The following is a 20,854-nucleotide window of genomic DNA, read 5'->3' on the forward strand; positions in this document are numbered from 1 at the left end:
TCTCTCTGGGCAACCTGGTATGTATCCATTCTCATGAGCTATGCAATTCTAAGCAAACTGTGACTGTGTGACATGCATGACTGTGTGACATGCATGACATATGACTACGAATAATATTTCATAAATAGTGGAATGTATTTTAGGAAGGTCTCTGCTTACTTGCTTTTTATTACAACTTTATATTTCTGAACAAATACCCATTACTGGCAGCACACTGACAAAAATTGCCTGCTGTTATATGCCTGAATGCTCTTTCAGTGGTGTCATCTTGCCAGTGTTTAGGTAGTTTTGTAAGCATGTATTTCCCTATATTTATCTCATTGCAGGTGTCCTTCAACTCTTAAATATTGAATTTTTGAACTTTGGGCCATTGGGATATATTCCAGAAGTCAATCAAGAATATATCCCAAGGGTCCTCAGCTTTCTGCCATTGGGATATATTCCAAAAACCAATCAGGAATACATCCCAAGGGTCCTCAGGGGTGTCACCCAACATGAACGGTAGCTGTGGAGCTGGCATTAAAGCAGTCATGAGCAATGGGATCTTGTTGCACGATATTGTGGTGTTCAACACAGTAGGACCTGGCATCAGTTTGGAAGGGCAAAAATCATTCTTTCATCAGGAAGCTGGTTAATCTGAGCAGACAGCCAGAAGGCTTATTAAATTGGGTTGCTGGCATCAAGGTGAACCTTGTCACTGGGGTCTTCCTCCATTGCAATGCTGTGGCAGGGTCTGAGCGAATTGGCTTCCATATCAGGGGCCAAGAGTGTTTGCTAGAGGGAGAGTACTGGAGTGAAAATGTGGCTGATTCAAGCCTCCATGGTATTCATCTGCACCAGAGATGAATCTCTATCTAAATGAGGATATCAAGTCTCTTCCTCACTTACTGTTTCCTTTGATTTCATCTCCTGTGGGCACAACTTGGTTTGTATCAATTTAAGATATACCTTGACTGTGGAATATTCCAAAGGAACATAGGATATTCCATCTGAACATAAGCAAAGGCCTCCTTACTGTGAGAGTGACAGAACACTGGACCAGGCTACCCAGAGAGGTTGTGCAGTCTCCTTCTCTGGAGAGACTCAAAACCCACCTGGACATTGTGATCCTGGGAAAGGTGATATAGGTGTCCTTGCTTTAGCAAGGGGGTTAGCCTAGGTGATCTCCAGAGGTCACTTCCATTCCATCCACCATTCTGGGGGTTTGGGATTCTGTGACTTTGTGATTCCGTGATTCTGTAAAGCCAACTGAATCAATGCACTTAGCTGGATTTTAAAATGATGATACACACATACATATATATATATATATATGAGTAATTTAATATGGAAACAGAGCCCTCTAGTTCTGTCACTCCTCCAACCAATTTTCCTCTCCTGATCTTCTCTTTAGGAGTCACCTTTACTGTTTTCACAAAAAGCTGCTACACTGAAGACAGGGATGTCTGCATCATAGCACATGCTGACCATTTAGGCATCCTGCCTCTTATCACAGTGGAGACATCAAGGATGTTGCAAGTCAATGAGAAGGACAAGTTCTACTTTTAGCCAACGAGGTAACATGTTTTTTCAATGTTTTGTGGGGAAAAAAATAATAGAAAGGAAAAAAAACAAAGGGCACCTACGGGGCCTTGGGACTATTCTCACCTCTTTTTATATCAGCTATTTGTATTGTCTTATAAAATGTTTAAGCAATTAGTTTAGACTGGGTGTCTAGCTGCAGAGCAGCCCCATTCTTGTCTCTGTCTTTGTACTGCTCCTGGCTGGTATAAGTGAACAAGCCCAGACATCAAGCAAACACACAGAGGAAGATGCAGCTCCAGAAAAACAAAACAAAACAAAACAAAACAAAAAGCCACAAAAAACCCACCCAACCAACCAAAAAAAGCCACAAGCAAACCTAAACAAACAAACCCCTAAACCAAGCAAGCAAACAAACAAAACACCAGATTAGTTTAGGGCAATATTTTAAAATTTGAGGATTTCCCCTTTTGCTGACATTTGTGTAGCAAAACAAGCCTCACAGATCCCATTTCTTAAAACTCCATCCTGAGCATCTCTGACTTCTCAGCCCCAGGCTTCAGAAAATGTCAGGACCTGCAGAGAAAGCCCCTGAGACAGGGGATGTCCTTTTGGTCAGGGAAGTGGAGCTTGATTTTTGCCTGCGAGATCACATCAGAAATGTTGATCAGTACCAGGCAGGCTGTGAGATGTCAAATGATTGCCAGAACTGCTTCTGCCCAGGGAAAATATCATCTGTGTGTGGCAAAACATGGGGGAGGGAGGAGAGAGCTTTATCTGTAACCTTAAGTCACTGCTGGTTGCAGTGGTTTAAGCATACCACATCCAATGGAAACCACATGCCTGTTTATTTATTACAACCAGTGAGCACAATGCAGAGGCTGTGTCAGGAAAGCCTTGAAGTAGCAGAAAAATCCAGCATGGACTCTGCTTGCCAGTCAAAAATAATTGGAGGTGTCCCACACTGCTATGCATAGAGCCCCTCAAGCTTTCTACCAGAATTTTTTTTTTTCCCTGTGCTTTTGCCTTTTGCTCTGGGCGTTACTTTGCGTGTAGATTTCTGAGACCTGTCCAGCTTGTCAGCTCCCATTATGTTTCACTCTTGTATCCATCCCACAATATTACACTGTTAGTGAGCTGCTGAACACACAGCTCCCTGCAAGAGCTGGTGATTTTCAAATGTGACAAATGCACATGGATTACTGAATGTTTTCACAGTAGCCTGGCAAACCTCTGAGGGTTATTACATCTCTCGGTCCTCCTCATGCATTATCTGCATGCATTTATTTAATCCACCTTTGCAATTGTCAAGCTTGATCCAGGCTGTGGCTGCATTGCTCTGCTTTAGCATCCTGGAGGGGTATCTTGATGGATATGTCTCTTCAAAGGGAAGGTGAGCATTGCCTCAGAGCAAGAGAGGAAATAGAAACATCAGGGAATAAATATATCAAGACTATGAAGGCTTTTGCATGTCCCACTGGTAGACTAACCAGCTGAAATGTTGGCTCTTCTGAGAGGTGTTCAAGTACTGAAATAGCTGTCAGGATCAGAGGAGCTATCTTTGTTCTCAACCTCTTTCAAGACGTGTTGATTAGAAGAATTGGCCCATTGCTTTCACTGCCTTTCCTGTAAATCTGTTTCCATATGTGGATGCCACATTCAAAATATATATATATTATATATCAATAATATATCAATAACTGGGCTTTCCCAGCTTCAGCCCAATAAATTTTAAGTTTTATTCAGGACTTCATGTGTATCCATGTAGCAATCTGAAGATGTTTCCACTGACTTTGCTGCATTACAGAATCAACCAGGTTGGAAAAGACCTTTGAGATCATCAAGTCCAACCGAACACCCAACACCATCTAATCAACTAAACCATGGCACTGATTTCCTCATCCAGTCTTATTTTAAACACTTCCAGGGACAATGACTCCACCACCTCCCTGGGCAGCCCATTCCAATGGCCAGTCCCTCTTTCTGTGAAGAATTTCTTCTTAACGTCCAGCCTAAACCTCCCCTGGAGCAGCTCCTTCTGTCATTGGTTTCCTGGGACAAGAGACCAACCAACCAACTTTATAACTGCTGTAAACAAACTGTAAACAACAGCACAATACTTTTCTTTTGCTCTTTCCTTTATATTAACATTACCTCCTCTACCTGGTAGAGAACAGACCTCTGAAGACACCATGTTCCCTGAAAAGAGAAGCAAAGGCTCAAGGAAGGCCCTTTTCAAGGATTTGGATGAAAATGTCCTGGACCTAGAACCACCTGTTTCTGTTTTCCCAAAGTCAGAATCTGAATGGACACAGTTCTTCTTGCAAGCTGGTAAGTGCCTGTGCTGTCTGGAGTGTTTGCAAGGTCCTGTATATGTTTGATTTATGAGATGTGATTTTAACCCAGGCTTTCACTGAGACCTACAACTGAGGTTGAGATGGCAGTGGGCCCAGATTGTGTGATGTCTTTCCAGGATGAATGCAGTGAATTACAGTGTAGAAGCCTGGAAGGCTTCATTGCACAGTTCTGTGTCAGATTCACAGATTGCATCAGGTTGGAAGGGACACTCAAAGGTCATCTTGTCCAAACCCCCTGCAGTCAACACCAGCACCTCCAACTAGGTCAGGCTGCTCTGGGCCACATCAAGTCTGATCTTGAATGTCTCCAGGGATGGGTCCTTAACCACATCCCTGGCTGTCATGTTCCAGTATTTCACCTCTCTTATTGTAGAGAACTTCCTTCTGATGTTCAACCTAAATCTACCTTGCTCCAGTTTCAAACCACTGTCCCTCATCCTGTTGCCACAAGCCCTTCTAAACAGTCCTTCCCCAGCCTTCCTGTAGGTCCCCTTCAGGGGACCACCAGTGCCTGTCTGCCCTCTTGCAGAATCATGTCACCTGGCATCCTTAGCCCCTTCAGGGTTTCATTCATTCATTTTAAGGCCAATAACAGAGCTTCCCTGCATGTTGCAAAGTCCTCTGAGAGCTTTATGCAAGACATGCCTTGTAAATGCTATGTGGGTGCAAATTAATAATAACTGGCCCAGCAAGGATTTTCATCCATATCCCACTGAGGAGATAATCAAGCAGAAAACCCACTCCAGAAGTTTAAAGACCCTTCTTTCTGTTTTAAAGAGGCCCATTCTGCTCAGTAAATGCTTTCTGAAGGTTAACACAGCAAGGGTCTGTTCTCATCCCGATTAAAACTCTGCTCTCAGTTTCCAAATAAACTCTTTAATTACAATTAACAGTTCCTGTGCCTGCTGCTGCTGGTGGCCATTTTGCTGAGATGACACACTTTTTTTGTGACTCTGGTGGCATGGGAGACTCTCTGATGGAAGAGACTGCATTCCATTCCACTCTAAAAACTGATTAAGCATGGGAAGAACTTTAATCTTTAAGCAAAATGTCTAACGTACCCAGTAAAGGCTTTTCCTCTAAGGCTCTCTCTTTAACTGGCTGCTTACAGGGCTGATTAATGTGCTGCCTAGATACAAACACACTGATTTTCACCTTTTCTGCCCTAATTATGAATACATGCAGTTGTTTGTAGCCTAGCAGTATGACCATTTCGCTCCTGCATATTGATGCATAGAGAACCTGGATTTTATTTTTTATAATCACACATTTAGAGCTCACCCTGGCACACAAATCATAAGCATTCTAGGAATCCCCACCACCTACAAAGTACTGAGAGTGCAACCTGCACTAGACAGAGTTTATCTCCCTTTGTAATAGAGGCAACAGCATATGGTAAATGATGTCTGCCTCTGAGGCTGTAACAAAATTGTTGTGTTTATTTTTGTGTTGCCCAAACATGAATGAGGACTTTTTCCCCCCCTCTCCTTTCATGACTGTGTGTTAAATTCCTCTCTCTTTCTCTGACCTGCAGTTTCTTTCCTTTTGTGATTGACATTTGGAAGGGCATGGCTTGATGCTAAGGCGAACTCATGGTTTTCCTCTTCTCTATACCCTCCTTCCCCTTCTTGAAAGTTGTGGCACTGATTATTTTGCACAGTGCAGTGCACGCTCCCATGCTAGACAAACAGGAGGAAAATGCTCACCTTTCCTGCTCCCACAGGTCTTCTGTGGATCCAGGTTTCCCCTTGCTGTGATAGTATTTCAAAGCCAGTGAAGAGCACAGAATCATAGAAGAGTACAAGTTGGAAGGGATCTCTGGAGATCCTCCTTTGGCTCTGCTCCAGCACTTGATGTCTCTCTTGTGTTGGGGGCCCCAGAGCTGGACACACGACTCCAGGTGAGGTCTTACTAGAGCAGAGTGGAGTGGCTGTATCACCTCTCTTAACCTGCTGGCCACACTTACTTGGATACAGCCTAGGACTCCACAACATCTCTGGACAGCCTGCTGCAGTACTCTGTCACCTTCAGAGCAAAGAAATTTATCCTCAAGTTCAGAATATATGTAATATATCATTTGTATATATCTCTATGTATGTGCATGTATGCAAAAGACAAGGAAGGAACAGAAGGCAAAGTGCAAGGTCCTGCACCTAGGTCAGGGCAATCCTCAATATCAGTAGGGGGGGGATGTGGGTGTGTGTGTGTGATGAAATTCAGAGCAGCCCTACAGAAAAGGATTTGGGGGTGCTGGTGGGTTAGAAACTGAACATGAGCCAACAGTGTGTGCTTGCAGCCCAGAAGGCAGATCACATCCTAGGCTGCATCAAAAGAAGTGTGGCCAGCAGGTTAAGAGAGGTGATTCTGTCACTTTACTCTGGTAAGACTTCACCTGGAATACTGCATCCAGCTCTGGAGCCCTCAACATAGGAAGGACATGGACAAAGACAAGGAGCAGGTCCAGAGCAGGGCCATGAAATGATCAGAGGGCTGAAACACCTCTCCTATGAAGACAGGCTGAGAGAGCTGGGGTTCTTCAGCCTGGAGAAGAGAAGGCTCCAGGGAGACCTAATATCAGCCTTCCAGTACCTGAAGGGGACCTAAAAGAAGGATGGAGAGAAACTGTTTACAAAAGCTTGCAGTAACAGGATGAGGGACAGTGGTTTGAAATTAAAGAAGAGTAGATTTAGACTGGATATTGGGAACAAATTCTTTACCATGAGGGTAGCGGAACACTGGAACAGGTTGCTCAGGGAGGTGGTTGAAGCTCCATCCCTGGAGGTATTCAAGGTCAGGCTCGTCAAGGCTCTGAGCAACCTGATCTAGAGGAGGATGTCCCTGCTGACTGCAGGGAGGTTGGACTAGATGACATTTGGAGATCCTTTCCAACCCAAGCCATTCTATGATTCTGTGACCACTTGGCTTCCTGACTTCTACCAACTGCAGATGGGCAGTAGCAAGCCATGCAATGCATATTTAATCATATACTCACTTTAGTTTTCCTTTTGCCTTCCTGTGTGCCTGATCTTTTGCTGTCTATGTCAGCTCTTTGGGTCATAGAGCAGGCCTTTTTATTGTGGTGTTCTGTAGAAGCAGATTTGTTCATGCAAAACTGAAGTTTTAGTTTTTTGGATAAGCCACAGAATTCAGGAAAAAAAAATAAAAACAAGAGGAAGGCACAGATCCAAGATTTTTGCTATTATTATTTCTTCTAAGAGGAAAAGAAGCAACAACAAAAGTAGGTTTGAGTCAAACAAAGTGTAATTACTTTTTTTACTCTAAGGGTTCTTCTTTTCTCTCTATTTTTGTTGTTGTTGTTCTTTATATATAATGCTGCAAAACTTTCTAATGAAATGCTTTCCAACACCCCCTAAATAATTTATGAAGAACTTCACAGCACCTTTTTTTTTTCAAATTATCCAAAACAATTTAATGAGTTTAACATGAATTTGTAATAATCTTAATCTCTTTAAGCTGCCATTTTTGGATGGCAAAATATTTTTCTTCCCCAAACTCATCTCCACACCAAACCTCTCACAGGAGAGCCTGGGGCCAGGCCTGGAGCACTAAAAATGATGCCCTGATACAGGAAACACCAAATCATGAGATGTACAGCAGAATTAACTAGAAACATGACTGTGTCTAGCTGAGGAATGAAGGATAAGTGAACAGTTTGTCTACCCAGCTGGTTTCTGTGCCCAGGTTAAACCCTCTAGCCCACGAAGGAGAGCTGACACAACCATCATCTTGCAGCTAAAGGTTCAATTATTTGCTGGCTATCTGCAGTATTTATAGGACTTTATTATCTATTATACTGCCTCAAGTCTCTAATCTGGCAAGTGCCAGCTCCCAGGCACACTGAAGTTCATTTTCTTCCCTTGATGGAAAAGTAGCTGAGGACAAAGCAGCTGGTAGAAGATCATCTGACTCCAATTCCATTTCTCCCAGTGTCCTCTCTTCTGAACAGAGACTTAAGGCACCTAAAGAGCTGAAGTTAGGTAGGCTGATACATGGAGATCTGAGAGACTAAGCCAGGCCTTTCCAGTTTTAGTTCAGACTCTGCAGACAGATGTTTTCTGCCTGTTGGCAGGTACATTCTAGGCATTTTTAAAAGCAATTTGGGCTGTCACAGAATTGTACAACAGCCCAGGTTGTAAGGAACCCTGAAATCATCTTTAATGGGAAAGGGAGCCTAAATGAGATGATCTAGCACCTTGTCCAATGACACCTTGAAAACCTCCAGTGACAGAGACTCTTACATGGTCCTGGGGAGGTTGTTCCAGTGAATGATTGTCCTCACTGTAAAAAAGTATTTCTTATAGTGAGACAAGACATCTCCTGCCACAAACACTACCTGTTGCCCCTTGTTTTCTCTATGTGGCTCCTTGTGAAAACAGAGCCTTTGTCCTCTTTGTAGCATCCCTTTAAGTCCTAGAATACTGTGAAGTCCCTTCTGAGTCTTCTCCAGGCAGAAAAGACCTAATTTCTTCAGTCTTTCTTCACAAGACAGATTCTCCAGCCCTTTAATCATCTTTGTGGCTTTCTTTTTTCCCTTGTGCCTTTTTTTTTTTTTTTTCCCCTTTGTGGCTTTTTTTTTTTCCCTTTGCAGTCTGTCTGTGTCTTTCATGAATTGTGGGTACCAGAGCTGGACACTGGACAGAGTAAGGTGATCATGTCTCTATGTCTTCTAGCAATGCCTCTGTAGATGCAGCCAGGGATCTGATTTTCTCTTGTTGCTTCAGCAGCACACTGCTAACTCACATTCAGCTTGTTGTCTACCTCATGGTCCTTTCAGCAAAGCTACACCTTAGCCACACAAGTGCTCTTTGGTTACAGGTGTAGGACTTTGTACTTGTCTTTCCTAAACTTCATGTAGCTCTTCCTAGTCCACTCTCCCATCCTATCCAGGTCTTTTTGAAAGATAGCTCTTCCTTCTTCTGTGTTCACCTCACCACCCAGTTTAGTGGCATCAGCAAATGTGGTGAGGGTGCTTTCAATCTCGTCTTCCAGATCATTTGTGAAGATGTTGAACAGCATGGAGCCCAGTATTGATCCCTGGGAGACAAATAAGCTAATCTGATTATTCAATTGCTGCTAGCATCAGTGACCCAATTTAGTGATAAAGTGACTAAGGAAAGCAGAAATGAGTAGATATTTGTTCAGCTCTGTGCAGACAGATTATGAGCAGCAGTAACTTAACAACCTGTTTGTCTTCTTTTGTCTTTCCTTTTGTAGGACAAATATTATGATGGGACTATAGCTGGAGAAATGGGGATGTGGGGAGGGGAGTGAAGAAAGGAAATGACAGTCAGAAAAGTGGTGATCATCATACCAGTATTTGTACTTGCAAAAGTAGGTTCCCTCTTTGCTAGAGGGAAGAGTATGGCTCCCACCCTCTAAGCAAATCTAAAAGATTGCAACTTGCTCTACGGGTCTTTATTCTCAGCTGACATTTATAGTTAAACATTAGATTATGAGGCTTCCAGATGTCAGAGTAATACAGCATAAAAGTAGGCTGGCATCCTGGACAATATTGAATTCCTCAAGATAGGTGCCTCTGAGTGTTCATATTCATGCCAGCAGGGATCTTGTGCAAATCTGGGAGTGAGTATTGTTCATTCTTTTTCTTCCACTTCAGCACAATTTCAAATTTGGCCAGAAGAAGAACCCTTCTATGTCTCAATAAACTGTTACTCATAATTCAGAGATCTCAGTATGATCCTTGTGCTTGCATGAGAGCAATTTGATTAGGTAATTCCTGAAGTACCTTTCCTACTTACTTTTATTCATCAGAGTAATTTTGGTGCACTGAAGGATTAGAGAAAACTGCCACATGTTGTGCCAGGGGAACTTTAGGTGGGATACTAGTTAAAACTTCACTGAAAGGGTTGTCAAGGTCTGGAACAGGCTGCCCAGGAGGTAGTGAGGTCACCATCCCTGGAGGGATTTAAAAGATGTGTAGAAGAGATGAGGGATGTGGTTTACAGAATCATAGAATCAAAGAGTTAACCAGGCTGGAAAAGACCTTCGAGGTCATCAAGTCCAACCTATCACCCAACACCATCTAAGCCATGGCACTAAGTGCCTCATCCTGTCCTTTTTTTAAAGTGGTTTGATGGTAGTCTTGGATGCACTACATTAACAGTTAGACTTGGTGATCTTCAAGATTTTTCCCCAACTTAAATGATTCCAATATCATGAAGTTCTGGGCTGTAGGGTTCGCTATCATGCAACCTTTTCTTCCTGCTGTTAGTATGAGCTCCTTGCATTTTCTGTGAGCTACTCCATTTATTTTCTGGCACTTCCTTTTAAGCTCTTAAGTCTCATAGAAATTTAAGTCTGTAATACCCCTGTGGAATGAGCATATATTTTGACACCCATTTCCCAGGCAGAGAACAGAATTTGTGGCTTGCCCAAGGTCAGTCACTGAATTAATGCATATCCTTCTAAACCCCTGACAGCCATCTAAGAGGACCCCATCCTACTTAGGCAGGTTACTTTGACTAGAATCAGACAAAAAAAAGTATTTTATGTGCTGCCTTTTTATTAAAGAAAAACACACCTGGAATATATATATTTTTTTTTTAACTTTACTAAATATTTAAATTCTACCTGTGGTTTCAAACAAGCAAACAAAGATCCCAAACTTTTGTTTTTATTATTCTTTTAAAAGCTGAAAATGGTATTTTATATGAAATAAAACAAAAGGAATAAGCTTTATGGGGAATCTGGTGATAAGAGAACTAGTGCATTGTGGACAATTGATCTTTTTATCTGATCCACAGATAACTGAGACTACATTTTCCTGTGTTGTTTTTAATCTAAACAAATCTAAAGCTGTGAAATTCTTGCTGTAGCCTTGCTTGCTCTCCAGAGGTAATCAGTACATGTTCTAGATCACAAAAGGTTACCCTTTCCTGTGTGAATGTTTCTTTGAAGCAACTTGCACAGACATTTAAACACTCTGTCAACAGCTGGAGTAAAAAACTCTACAAATGGGAGATCCCTGGGGCTGTTTAATCTGGAGAAGAGAAGACTGAGAGGGGATCTGATCAGTGTCTATCAATATGTGAGGGGTGGGTATCAGGAGGAGGGGGCCAGACTCTTTTGGGTGGTTCACAGTGATAAGACAAGGAACAATGGGTTCAGACTTGAACATAGAAGATTTCAACTCAACATGAGGAGAAACTTCTTTCCAGTGAGGGTGGCAGAGCCCTGGAACAGGCTGCCCAGGGGATTGTGGAGTCTCCTTCTCTGGAGACTTTCCAACCCCACCTGGATGCATTCCTGTGCAGACTATTCTAGGTGATCCTGCTCTGGCAGGGGGGGTTGGACTCAATGATCTCTTGAGGTCCCTTCCAGCCTCTGGTACACTGTGAGACTGTGAAATGATTGTTTAGTAGAAAGATTTGTGTCACAAATGAATGCACAGAGGTTTGTTAATTTCATCAGAAATAAGATAAGAGGAATAATACAAAAGATCTAGGTATAAACAGCCCAAAATTCCTGGGGACATGCATCAAGGATTTTGGTACAATTTTCTTTTTTTTTTTTCTAGTGATTTTTATGATTGAATTAAAATCTGCACTAATAGCTGGGCAAGTGTCTCATTTTAACACACAGGTTGCTAGTACAATTTAGAGTCATGTGAAAATGCTGCACTACATGTATTTAATATTCCAGGGCTGTGGTTAGCCACACCTGCTATGCATAATCATGTGTAGTAATTAAAGATGTTTGAGAAGAGAATGCAGGTTTGGTAGGTTTGCAAGGAACAAAACAGATGTGATATTGGCCTGAAACATTTATTGTTTTCCTCTGAAGCTTTTTTTTGTCATTGTTGCTCACACATAGAAATTTGCTTTTTCTGCAATAAATGGCCCATGCAAAATGAGTTGGAAGTGCCAATGGAAGACATTAAAAGAGCTGTTACCAAGTTATTGTTTTATAAAACCCAAACCTAATATGATCAGAAAATGCCTGTGAGTTTTACTTAATTTTCCTGAAAACACATCCCTGGTACAGATTTTTGCAGACCTGTTGTTCAGCCTAGAGAAGAGAAGGCTCCAGAGAGATCTTATAGTGGCCTTCCAGTATCTGAAGAAGGCCTACAAGGAGCTGGAGAGGGACTGTTTGCAAACAGCTGCAGTGATAGGATGAGGGGCACTGGTCTGAAATTAGAGAAGAGGAGATGTAGGTTGGAGCTTAGGAGGAAGTTCTTTACTATGAAGGTGGTGAAACACTGGAACAGGTTGCCCAAGAAAGTAGTTGGGGCCACATCCTTGGAGTTATTCAAGGTCAGGCTGGACAAGACTCTGAGCAATCTTATCTAGTGGAGGAGATCTCTGCTCACTGCAGGGAGGTTGGACTAGATGACCTTTGGAAGTCCCTTCCAACCCAAACCATTCTCTGATTCCCTGATTCTATGTGGTGGGTTGAAAATTCCCTCCAACATTAATTATTAATTAATGAAATTGAGACCAAGGTCGACAACAAAGCTGGGAGGATTTTTTTTTTTTTTTTGATGCTTATGAGAGAATAAGTTTTAAAATAAGCCAAAGGGAAACCATCCCCAGTTCCTTCAGTTGCTCTTCACAAGATTTATTCTCCAGGCCCTTCACAGCTTCCTTGCCCTCTGCACTCACTCTAGCACCTTTGATTTGATATCCACCTCTCTACCTATCTGTGTATAAATTTCTAACCCAAGCATAAACTTTTTTATCATTGACATGATGAGGCTACTCTTTCAGGGTAGTAGTCCTTAAAGTGTGTTTTAGAAAGCATTGGTGGTCCATGAAACCTGAGTAGCTGATGCCCTCATCACCCATGGATTCATTTAGGAGCCTGACAGTTAAAAGGGAAAAGAATCATTAGGCATCTGGGAAATAGAAGCTATGAGGAATGGCTGGTGAAGTTGGGTGGTGTGGTCTTGAAGAGAAGAGATGGATAAGAGATTTAAAAACTTGCCTTCATCAATATGGAGGGCTGATGTGGAGTGGAAAAAAATAAACTGCTCCCCAAATTTATAGAAGCAGCAATAATTGGCTGAAGTGTAATGAAGACAATTTTAGGTGTGGAGAGTGAAAACTTCTCTACAACTACCAGAATGGAAGTTGGAGAGAGAAGGGGGCCATCCCCTTCTCCTTGGTGGCAAGTGACATGACTAGAGGACACAGTTACAAGGGGAGGTTTAGGTTGTATATTGGGAAATATTTCTTCACCACAAGGGTTCTCATACATTGTAATGGTCTGCCCAGGGCAATGGAGAAGTCACCATCCCTGTGGATGATCAAGCGGGGGTGTTCAAGAAATATTCCTTCACCATAAGGGTTCTCAAACATTGTAATGGTCTGCCCAGGGCAGTGGAGGAGTCACCATCCCTGGGGGTGTTCAAGTGGCCTGTGGACATGACACTTAGGGACATGGTTTGGTGTTGGCCCTTCAGAGCCGGGTTAAGGCTTGGACTAGATGATCTTTGAGGTCTCTTCCAACCAGGTATATTCTGTGATTCTGTGATTCAGTTAGAATAAAGACAACAAAACCTTGGAATAGCTTACCTGAGTGGGTTGTGGGGTACCAATCAGTGAAAGTTACATAAACATCCTTAGATGATCCTGATAGAGATGATCTTTTCCTGGGGTGGGGGGAAGATGCAGCAAATAACTTAAGAAGGCCCTTTCTGGACCTATTTTCAATATTCTGTGAAGGAACATTTAAAGACTGCAGGAACCTTTAAGGTCTGACAGTGATTGATGTGTCCAAAGGCCAGGATGTTGAAGTCAGAAGGTCTGGTAATTAGGACTTTCTAAATACTGCTGATGAAGACAAAGAGTGACTCCTAGGGAGGTAATTAATGCAGAGAGAGTTTCTCCCAACCCATGTGCTTGGTCCCTCTCAGCCAGTCAGTTGTTGTGGTATGCTAATGTGCTTGAACTTTGTGTAATACGTAACTGCCCCTGCCCCTGGGGAGGAATAACCCCAGGTACCACTCTACAGGTTAGAGACTGACCTGCTGGAAAGCAGCTCTGCAGAGAAGGGCTTAGGAGTCCTAAAGTCCAACAAGTTAATCAATGTGCTCTTGTGGCCAAAACAAGCAATGGTGTCCTGGGGTGTGTTAAGAAGACTGTGGCCAATAGGTTGAGAGAAGTTCTCCCCCTAAGGAGGTCATCTGGAGTACTATGTGCAGCTACAGGCTCCCCAGTTCAAGAGAGAGAGAGAACTGCTAGAGAGGCTCTAACAGAGGGTTACAAAAATGATGAAGAGACTGGAGAGTGTTTTTGATGAGGAAAGGCTGAGAGACCTGGGGCTGTTTAGCCTGGAGAAGAGGAGACTGAGAGGGGAATCTTATCAATGCTTATCAATGTCTAAAGAGCAGGGGTCAAGAGGATGGGGCCAGATCCTTTTCAGTGCTGTCTGGCTACAGGCACAAACTAGAACCCAGGAAGTCCCAACTAAACATGAGGAAAAATTTCTTTCCTTTGAGGATGGAAAAGCCCTGGAACTGGCTACCCAGAGAGGTTGTGGAGTCCTCTTCTCTGCAGAGATTTAAAAGCTGTATGAGCACAGTCTGATGCAACCTGCTCTGGGTGAACCTGCTTTAGCAGTGGGGTTAGACTAGATGCTCTTCAGAGGTCCTTTCACAGAATCACAGAATCAACCAGGTTGGAAAAAGCCTGAGAGATCATCAAGTCTCAACCCCTGCCTTTCTGTGACTGTGAAACAGAGGGAAGTGGAGAAGTGAAGTGCTCCAGAGAACATCAAGGACAGAGCTGTAGACAGCAGCCTCTCCAGATTTGCTGGCTGTTACCTTTAAGAAGAAAAGTGATGTAAATTGCATCCTGCAAGTATAACTATGACATTTTCTTTAGATCTTAGGGGCACATCTACCATCCAGCCAAAGTGCTGAGTGTGAGTTTGCAGAGCTTTCCAAGGGAAGCACTGCATTTTGCAACAATTAATTTTGCAGAGGAAGCAGCCTGTTTAAAGATGCCTGCAGCAGTCACTAAAATATGTGTTGTTTTTCAAGGCCACCAGACACACAGTTGGCTAGGTTGGCTAATAAACAAAACAATAATGAAAAAAAAAAAATACAACCCACCCCAGCCTCGTGGGGTTTGCAGGAAAAACGGATGAGAAATAAAATGAATAATGCCTACCTGCTAGGGGTGGATGAAGACTATAATTGTTTAGCCCCCAGCAGATCCCTGCAAGGGTTAAAAGTGACAAAGATATTAGTTGGTGACTGCTAAGATTGTTGGTTTGAAGCTCTGGGCAAAACACAGACTGTTATTTACCGGACTTGGTCGATTTACTTCTTAATGCAATAATGACCTGTGAAATGAAACGTGAGCTAGACAATTGTTCCTCATTGTTTCCAGTAAAACATCCTTTCATACCCCATTAAACCACCATTAATTCCATTTGAAAGAGAAGCAGTCACAAACACCAAGGGATATCTCTCTTTTCCTCTTTTTCTCTCTTTGTGGGACTGATGGAGGCCTGTGGATAGCACAGCAACTTTCTTACCCGTTTTAGACGGTGTAGAGCAGCCCTTGGGGGCCACATTTCTGAATGAGCACAACAGAGACCTACAGGATTGGAACCCAGAGGATCCCCATGCCTGAGTTCTGCTGAAAAGTGCATCAGCTAATCAGGCAAACACAGCTGATTTATGTCACTGCATCATGTTTTTCTCTCTTATTTTAGGCTGGATTTTATTTAAGCACAAGATTTATATAATCATATACTGTATGTGAACCTGTATCTGTGTGCCATTTCCCACCCAGTGATTTTCAAGACTTTTTCAGTTTCAATCAAAAGCAGTGCATTGGTAAGTTCTCAAAGGACTTCTACAAGTTAACAAGAAATTAGGAGCTGGGAAGGAAAAAACTCTGTGAGTGAATCCATCAGTCCCCACAATGGGGGATTTCACTTGGTGTTAATTTCTTGCTGTCCAAGAAATAGTCCTTAGAGAGAAAAAACAGTTTTGTGTCCCAACTAAAGGAAAAATTTTGCACATTGGTACCCATGAGGGAGTCCAGCCACAGATGTGTAGTGAAGCACTAGTTCCACTCTGCATGAAACCAGGTTCTTTAGCTCTTGATTCTCTTCTGCTGTGAAAGACATGTAGATGTGGTGCTGAGGGTCTTGGCAGTGTTAAGTTTGTGGTTGGAATCAATGATCTTAAAGGTATTTTCCAATATAAATCATTCTGTGATTCTACACTCCTGAGTAACTACAAAAACATAAATACAAAACTGGAACATTTAAGATGTTCAGCCTTTATCCAATGACACCAGATTAAAAACAACCCAACCAAGGCTCTGCTGAGACCTCACCTGGAGTACTGTGTGCAGGTCTGGAGCTCTCAACATAGGAAGGACATGGACCTGAAGGAGTAGGACCAGAAGAGGGCCATGAAAATGATCAAGGAGCACCTCTGCTATGAAGACAGTGTAAGGGAGCTGGGATTCTTCATCCTGGAGAAGAGGATGGTCTGGGAAGACCTAATAGTGGCCTTCCAGTGCATGAAGGGGGCTACAAGAAGGATGGAGAGAGGCTGTTTGCAAAGGTCTGTAATGATAGGATGAGGGACAATGGCTTCAAACTAGAGGAGAGAAGATTTAGATTCGATGTTAGGAGCAGGTTCTTCACTATGAGGGTGGTGGAACACTGGAACAGGTTGCTCAAAAAAGTAGTTGGGGATCCACTCCTGGAGATATTCAATGTGAGGCTCGACAGGTCTCTGGGCAACCTGATCTAGTTGAGGATGTCCCTGCTTCCTGCAGAGGGGGTTGCACTAGATGACCTTCAGAGGTCCCTTCCAACCCAGACCATTCTATGATTCTATGATTCTATAAACAATGAAAAAACCACACAAAAAACCCCCAAAACGAACCAACTAAAAAACTACCAAAACCCAACCCAAGACAAAACAAAAAAGTGCCCCACAAACAAAACAGAAAAAACAACCACCCACTCAAAACCAACACAACCCCCCAAGATTACTTTGTTTTCCCTTGGAGTTCTAACATGAGGGAAAAAAAATTAGCAAGCCATCTAAATGCTGAGATATAAATGCTTCTTTTCTTCTGGAAAACATTGGTCAATAATTAAACAGACTGTTTTCTTGTTAGAGTTTTCTGAAAATACTTTTTTCCATTAAATAAAAAAAAAAAAGACACATCCAGGGAGGAGTCATCCCTGGGAAGCTTAATCCAGAGTCCTACTACCCTTGTGGTGGGATAAAAATCTATTTTTTTGGGGGGGATGTGCATTAGGAAACAAATTTCTAAACTTTAAAACCAGCAATGGGTTGAAGATGAGCAGAGAAGAAAGTCTAAGGTCAATGAAATATTTTCTGTCCACAATCCTCATGAAAAACTGTGTTCAGGACTATCTATGAGGATAAAATGTAGAGATTCATTATCTTTTGATGTGCTCTGAAATATCTAAGGTTTTGCCATTGCTCCTGAAGTTTTCCCTTCCCAATCTGCTACATTGTTTGAAGCGCAGACATCTAAAGCTTTCCTTCTTCTTTCAGTTGTCTTCAAAATACCTGAGTGTTTGGAGCCTTAAATCCCATATTCTAGTTCCCTTGCATTGCATCTGCTAATTAAGAAAAAAATTCTTAGCACATCATGACCTTTGTTGCTGCCCAAGGTGCTGTGTCCCTAGGAGGCAAACATGTGTTATGTCCTGACTTTACAGACTGGGTTGGTTAGGAGCCAAGGGAATTACACAGAGTCATCTGTGGTGGAACTGAGAAGAGACCTGCAAGTTTAACCACCCACAAGTATGCCATCAAGTGGGAGCATGCTGGTTAAATTGAGAATACCCAGCCAGTTAAGGCAACAAGCACAGTTTATTTGGTGTAGAGCACAGGTTGGTTGGTAGATGTAGATTTCTGGAGCCCCTATTACAAGAGGGATGTGGACATGCTGGAAGGTGTCCAGAGAAGGACCACGAGGATGATCAGAGGGCTGGAGCACCTCTGCTGTGAGGACAGACTGAGAGAGTTGGGGCTGTTCAGTCTGGAGAAGAGAAGGCTCTGAGGTGACCTTCTTGTGGACTTCCAATATCTGAAGGGGGCTACAAGAAAGCTGCAAAGGGACATTTTAGGATATCAGGTAGTGACAGGACTATGGAATAAAGCTGGAATTGGGGAGGTTCAGGCTGGATGTGAGGAAGAAGTTCTTCAGCATGAGAGTGGTGAGAGCCTGGAATGGGTTGCCCAGGGAGGTGGTTGGGGCCCCATCCCTGGAGGTGTTTGCAGCCAGGCTGGATGAGGCTCTGGCCAGCCTGCTCTAGTGTGAGGTGTCCCTGCCCATGGCAGGGGGGTTGGAATTAGATGATCCTTGTGATCCCTTCTAACCCTGACTGATTCTATGATTCTACGATTCTATGATTCTATGATTCTATGTCTATATCTGTCTCAATGATTACTTAGAAAATCAAGTCTCATTTGCAACAAATGGATCCTTGTGAAAGGATTTAATTGCAATTCTGAAAGGAGATGGACAATGAAAAGAGCAAAAACCCTTGCCAGGGAAATGAAGAGCAAAGGCCTGGAGGAAGATGTCCCATTTTTTCCTTCTGTGATTCTTCCTCTGTAGTAGTATTCTGAATCAGAGAATCAGAACTGCATGTCCATGTGCATGCAGGCACACACATAGAGGCACTGTCCTCACAACTGCTCTTGGAAGCATTTCATCATTTTTTCCTTCTTATCTTCCAAATATTAGCATTTAATGAAATACACATTTCCTTCATTTATTTTGAACCCACTCCAAGGCCAGCAAATACCAGAACCTCAAATGTTATGACAGGATAGATTCTTTATTGGTTTGTTTTCTTTTCATTCTTTCTGTTTTCACTGTGATTTTTTTTATTTTTTTTTTTTTAAGAAAAAATTATAGACCCTTATGTTCTAAGTCAAGGAGCCTGGCTTCCAACTGAGGTAGACAAATATGTCCCAAAAAATATCCCTTAGTCCCATCCAGTGCACAGCTGTGCAGCAAACAGGAAACTGAGGAAGTCAGGTTCATCAGAGACAGAGGATTTCCTGCATGGATATTTCAGATAAAGAATCTTTGATTCCTCCACACTAGTTCAGTGCTGTAAAAACACCCTGAGAAAGGCAGGGAAAATACCACCTTGTGGCTTCTTTAGAGCCCTGTGAGACATGAGTGCAGTTAAAATTCAAGTCAGGCATAGTTCTCCTAGTTTGAACTGTGGGCAGAACAGTCTCAGGTCTGTACAGGGCAGTTTAAGTGATCTCCTTGTTTACATCATGCTGTGATAGAGGTTTCACCACTGGCAGGCTTGCATCAGAAGAATCATCAGGTCCAACCATCAACATGTGAGGAGTGATTTATTGTAAGAGAGATGGGGAAATCACAGAACCACACAATCACAGAATTGTCAGGGTTGGAAGGGACCTCAAGGATTATCCAGTTCTAATCCCCCTGCCATGGGCAGGGTCACCTTCCACTAGATCCAGTTGCCCAGAGCCACATCCAGCCTCGCCTTAAAAACGTCCAGGGACAGGGATTTCACCACCTTCCTGGACAACCCGTTCCAGTGTCTCACCACCCTTATACTGAAGAACTTCTTCCTAATGTCTAATCTAAATCTCCCCTCCTCTAGCTTGGATGCATTCCTCCTAGTCCTATCACTCCCTGACACCCTAAAAAGTCCCTCCCCAGCTTTCTTGTAGGCCCCCTTTAGGTGCTGGAAAGCCACAATAAGGTCTCCTCAGAGCCTTCTCCAAGCTGAACAACCCCAACTCTCTCAGCTTGTCCTCCAGCCCTCCAGCCCAGTCTGCTGTTTCAGAATCAGCAAGCCTAAGTTCATTGCAGAACTCTGCTAAAATCTTCTGTGTGTTTGAAAAAGTCACTTGATTACCCTGTGAAATTAAGTAAAAAACTAGTTGTTTTTTTTTTCCTATTTATTGGTTGTGTTGGCTCTTGGCATTTCGATGCTGGGACTACAGAAGTGTCTAAGCATCTGATATGATGTGATCCCAAACTTGTTTGAGGCTCCTAGGAAACAGTGGGAAAAATTACATAGCAGTAATTAAGTGTCCATGTGGCATTACTAAAGCAGACAAGCACTCAGATGTCTGCCTGCGTGACCTTATTTTGCCTCTCTCTCTTATTTGTGCTTTTTAGAGTTTGACAGCCTTGTGTTGCATGATCACAGTAACAAGCAAGCAGTTTTGACTCACTTGGTCCAAAACGTGGTTATTCTGGAGGTGGTTCACTGCTGTGTGGTACCACATGTTTGTATGACAGAGGTCTGCCTTACCTTCTGGAGAAAAAGAAACACGTGAAAAGAATAAGGACTAGAGGAGAAAAAAGGAAGGTCTCACAGCAGAAGTGGTTGCTGAAACACCTCTGAGTAACAGAGCAGCTCTAACCAAATCTTTTAAGTCAAAGCTCATAACTTTGTTCATGTCAACATAGCATTTCCCCTCTTGTCTCTATGCAGCCACACCTGAGCTTGTAGAATCTCAGTCCTAAGATCAAAACTTCTCTGGGGACCACACTAAAGATTAAAACGTGTGGGTCATCGTCAGCCAGTGCATAAGATCCTGTGTTGAGATTATTTGATTTACTATTTTAGATATGATCTGGGTGATGTGCACACCTGAAAAAAAAAATAATAAGTGCAGGAACCATCCATCTCAATTTCACCTAGAGTGCACTCAGGACAAGGACTTAAACAGAGCATTTCAACTAATGAAACAACAAATGTTGGCTAAGCTTGGACCAAGAGGTTAATACACCCAAAAGCAACTTTTCACTTGGTAATTACCGAGCCAAAGCATTCAAGATCTTCATTTGTAAAACATGTCTGTGCTATGGAAATGTATCTGTGGTAGGTGAGGGGAAAAGGACCTGGGGCTCCTAGTGGATGGAAGGTTGACCATGAGCCAGAAATGTGCTCCTGTGACCAAGAAGGCCAATGGCATT

At 42.7% G+C, this 20,854-nt stretch overlaps 1 protein-coding gene across 1 annotated transcript in view; it reads left to right on the plus strand.

The window, feature by feature from the left end:
- PKHD1 (PKHD1 ciliary IPT domain containing fibrocystin/polyductin) overlaps positions 1-20,854 on the plus strand; it is a 249,974-nt gene that overhangs the window by 166,386 nt on the left and 62,734 nt on the right. Inside the window, 5 exon segments of the mRNA XM_054383383.1 lie at positions 327-401; positions 451-599; positions 601-844; positions 1,397-1,556; positions 3,692-3,852. Of these exon segments, the coding sequence (XP_054239358.1) occupies positions 327-401; positions 451-599; positions 601-844; positions 1,397-1,556; positions 3,692-3,852 (789 nt within the window).

The sequence above is a fragment of the Indicator indicator genome, chromosome 9 (genome assembly GCF_027791375.1).
Source record: "Indicator indicator isolate 239-I01 chromosome 9, UM_Iind_1.1, whole genome shotgun sequence".
NCBI lineage: Eukaryota > Metazoa > Chordata > Aves > Piciformes > Indicatoridae > Indicator > Indicator indicator.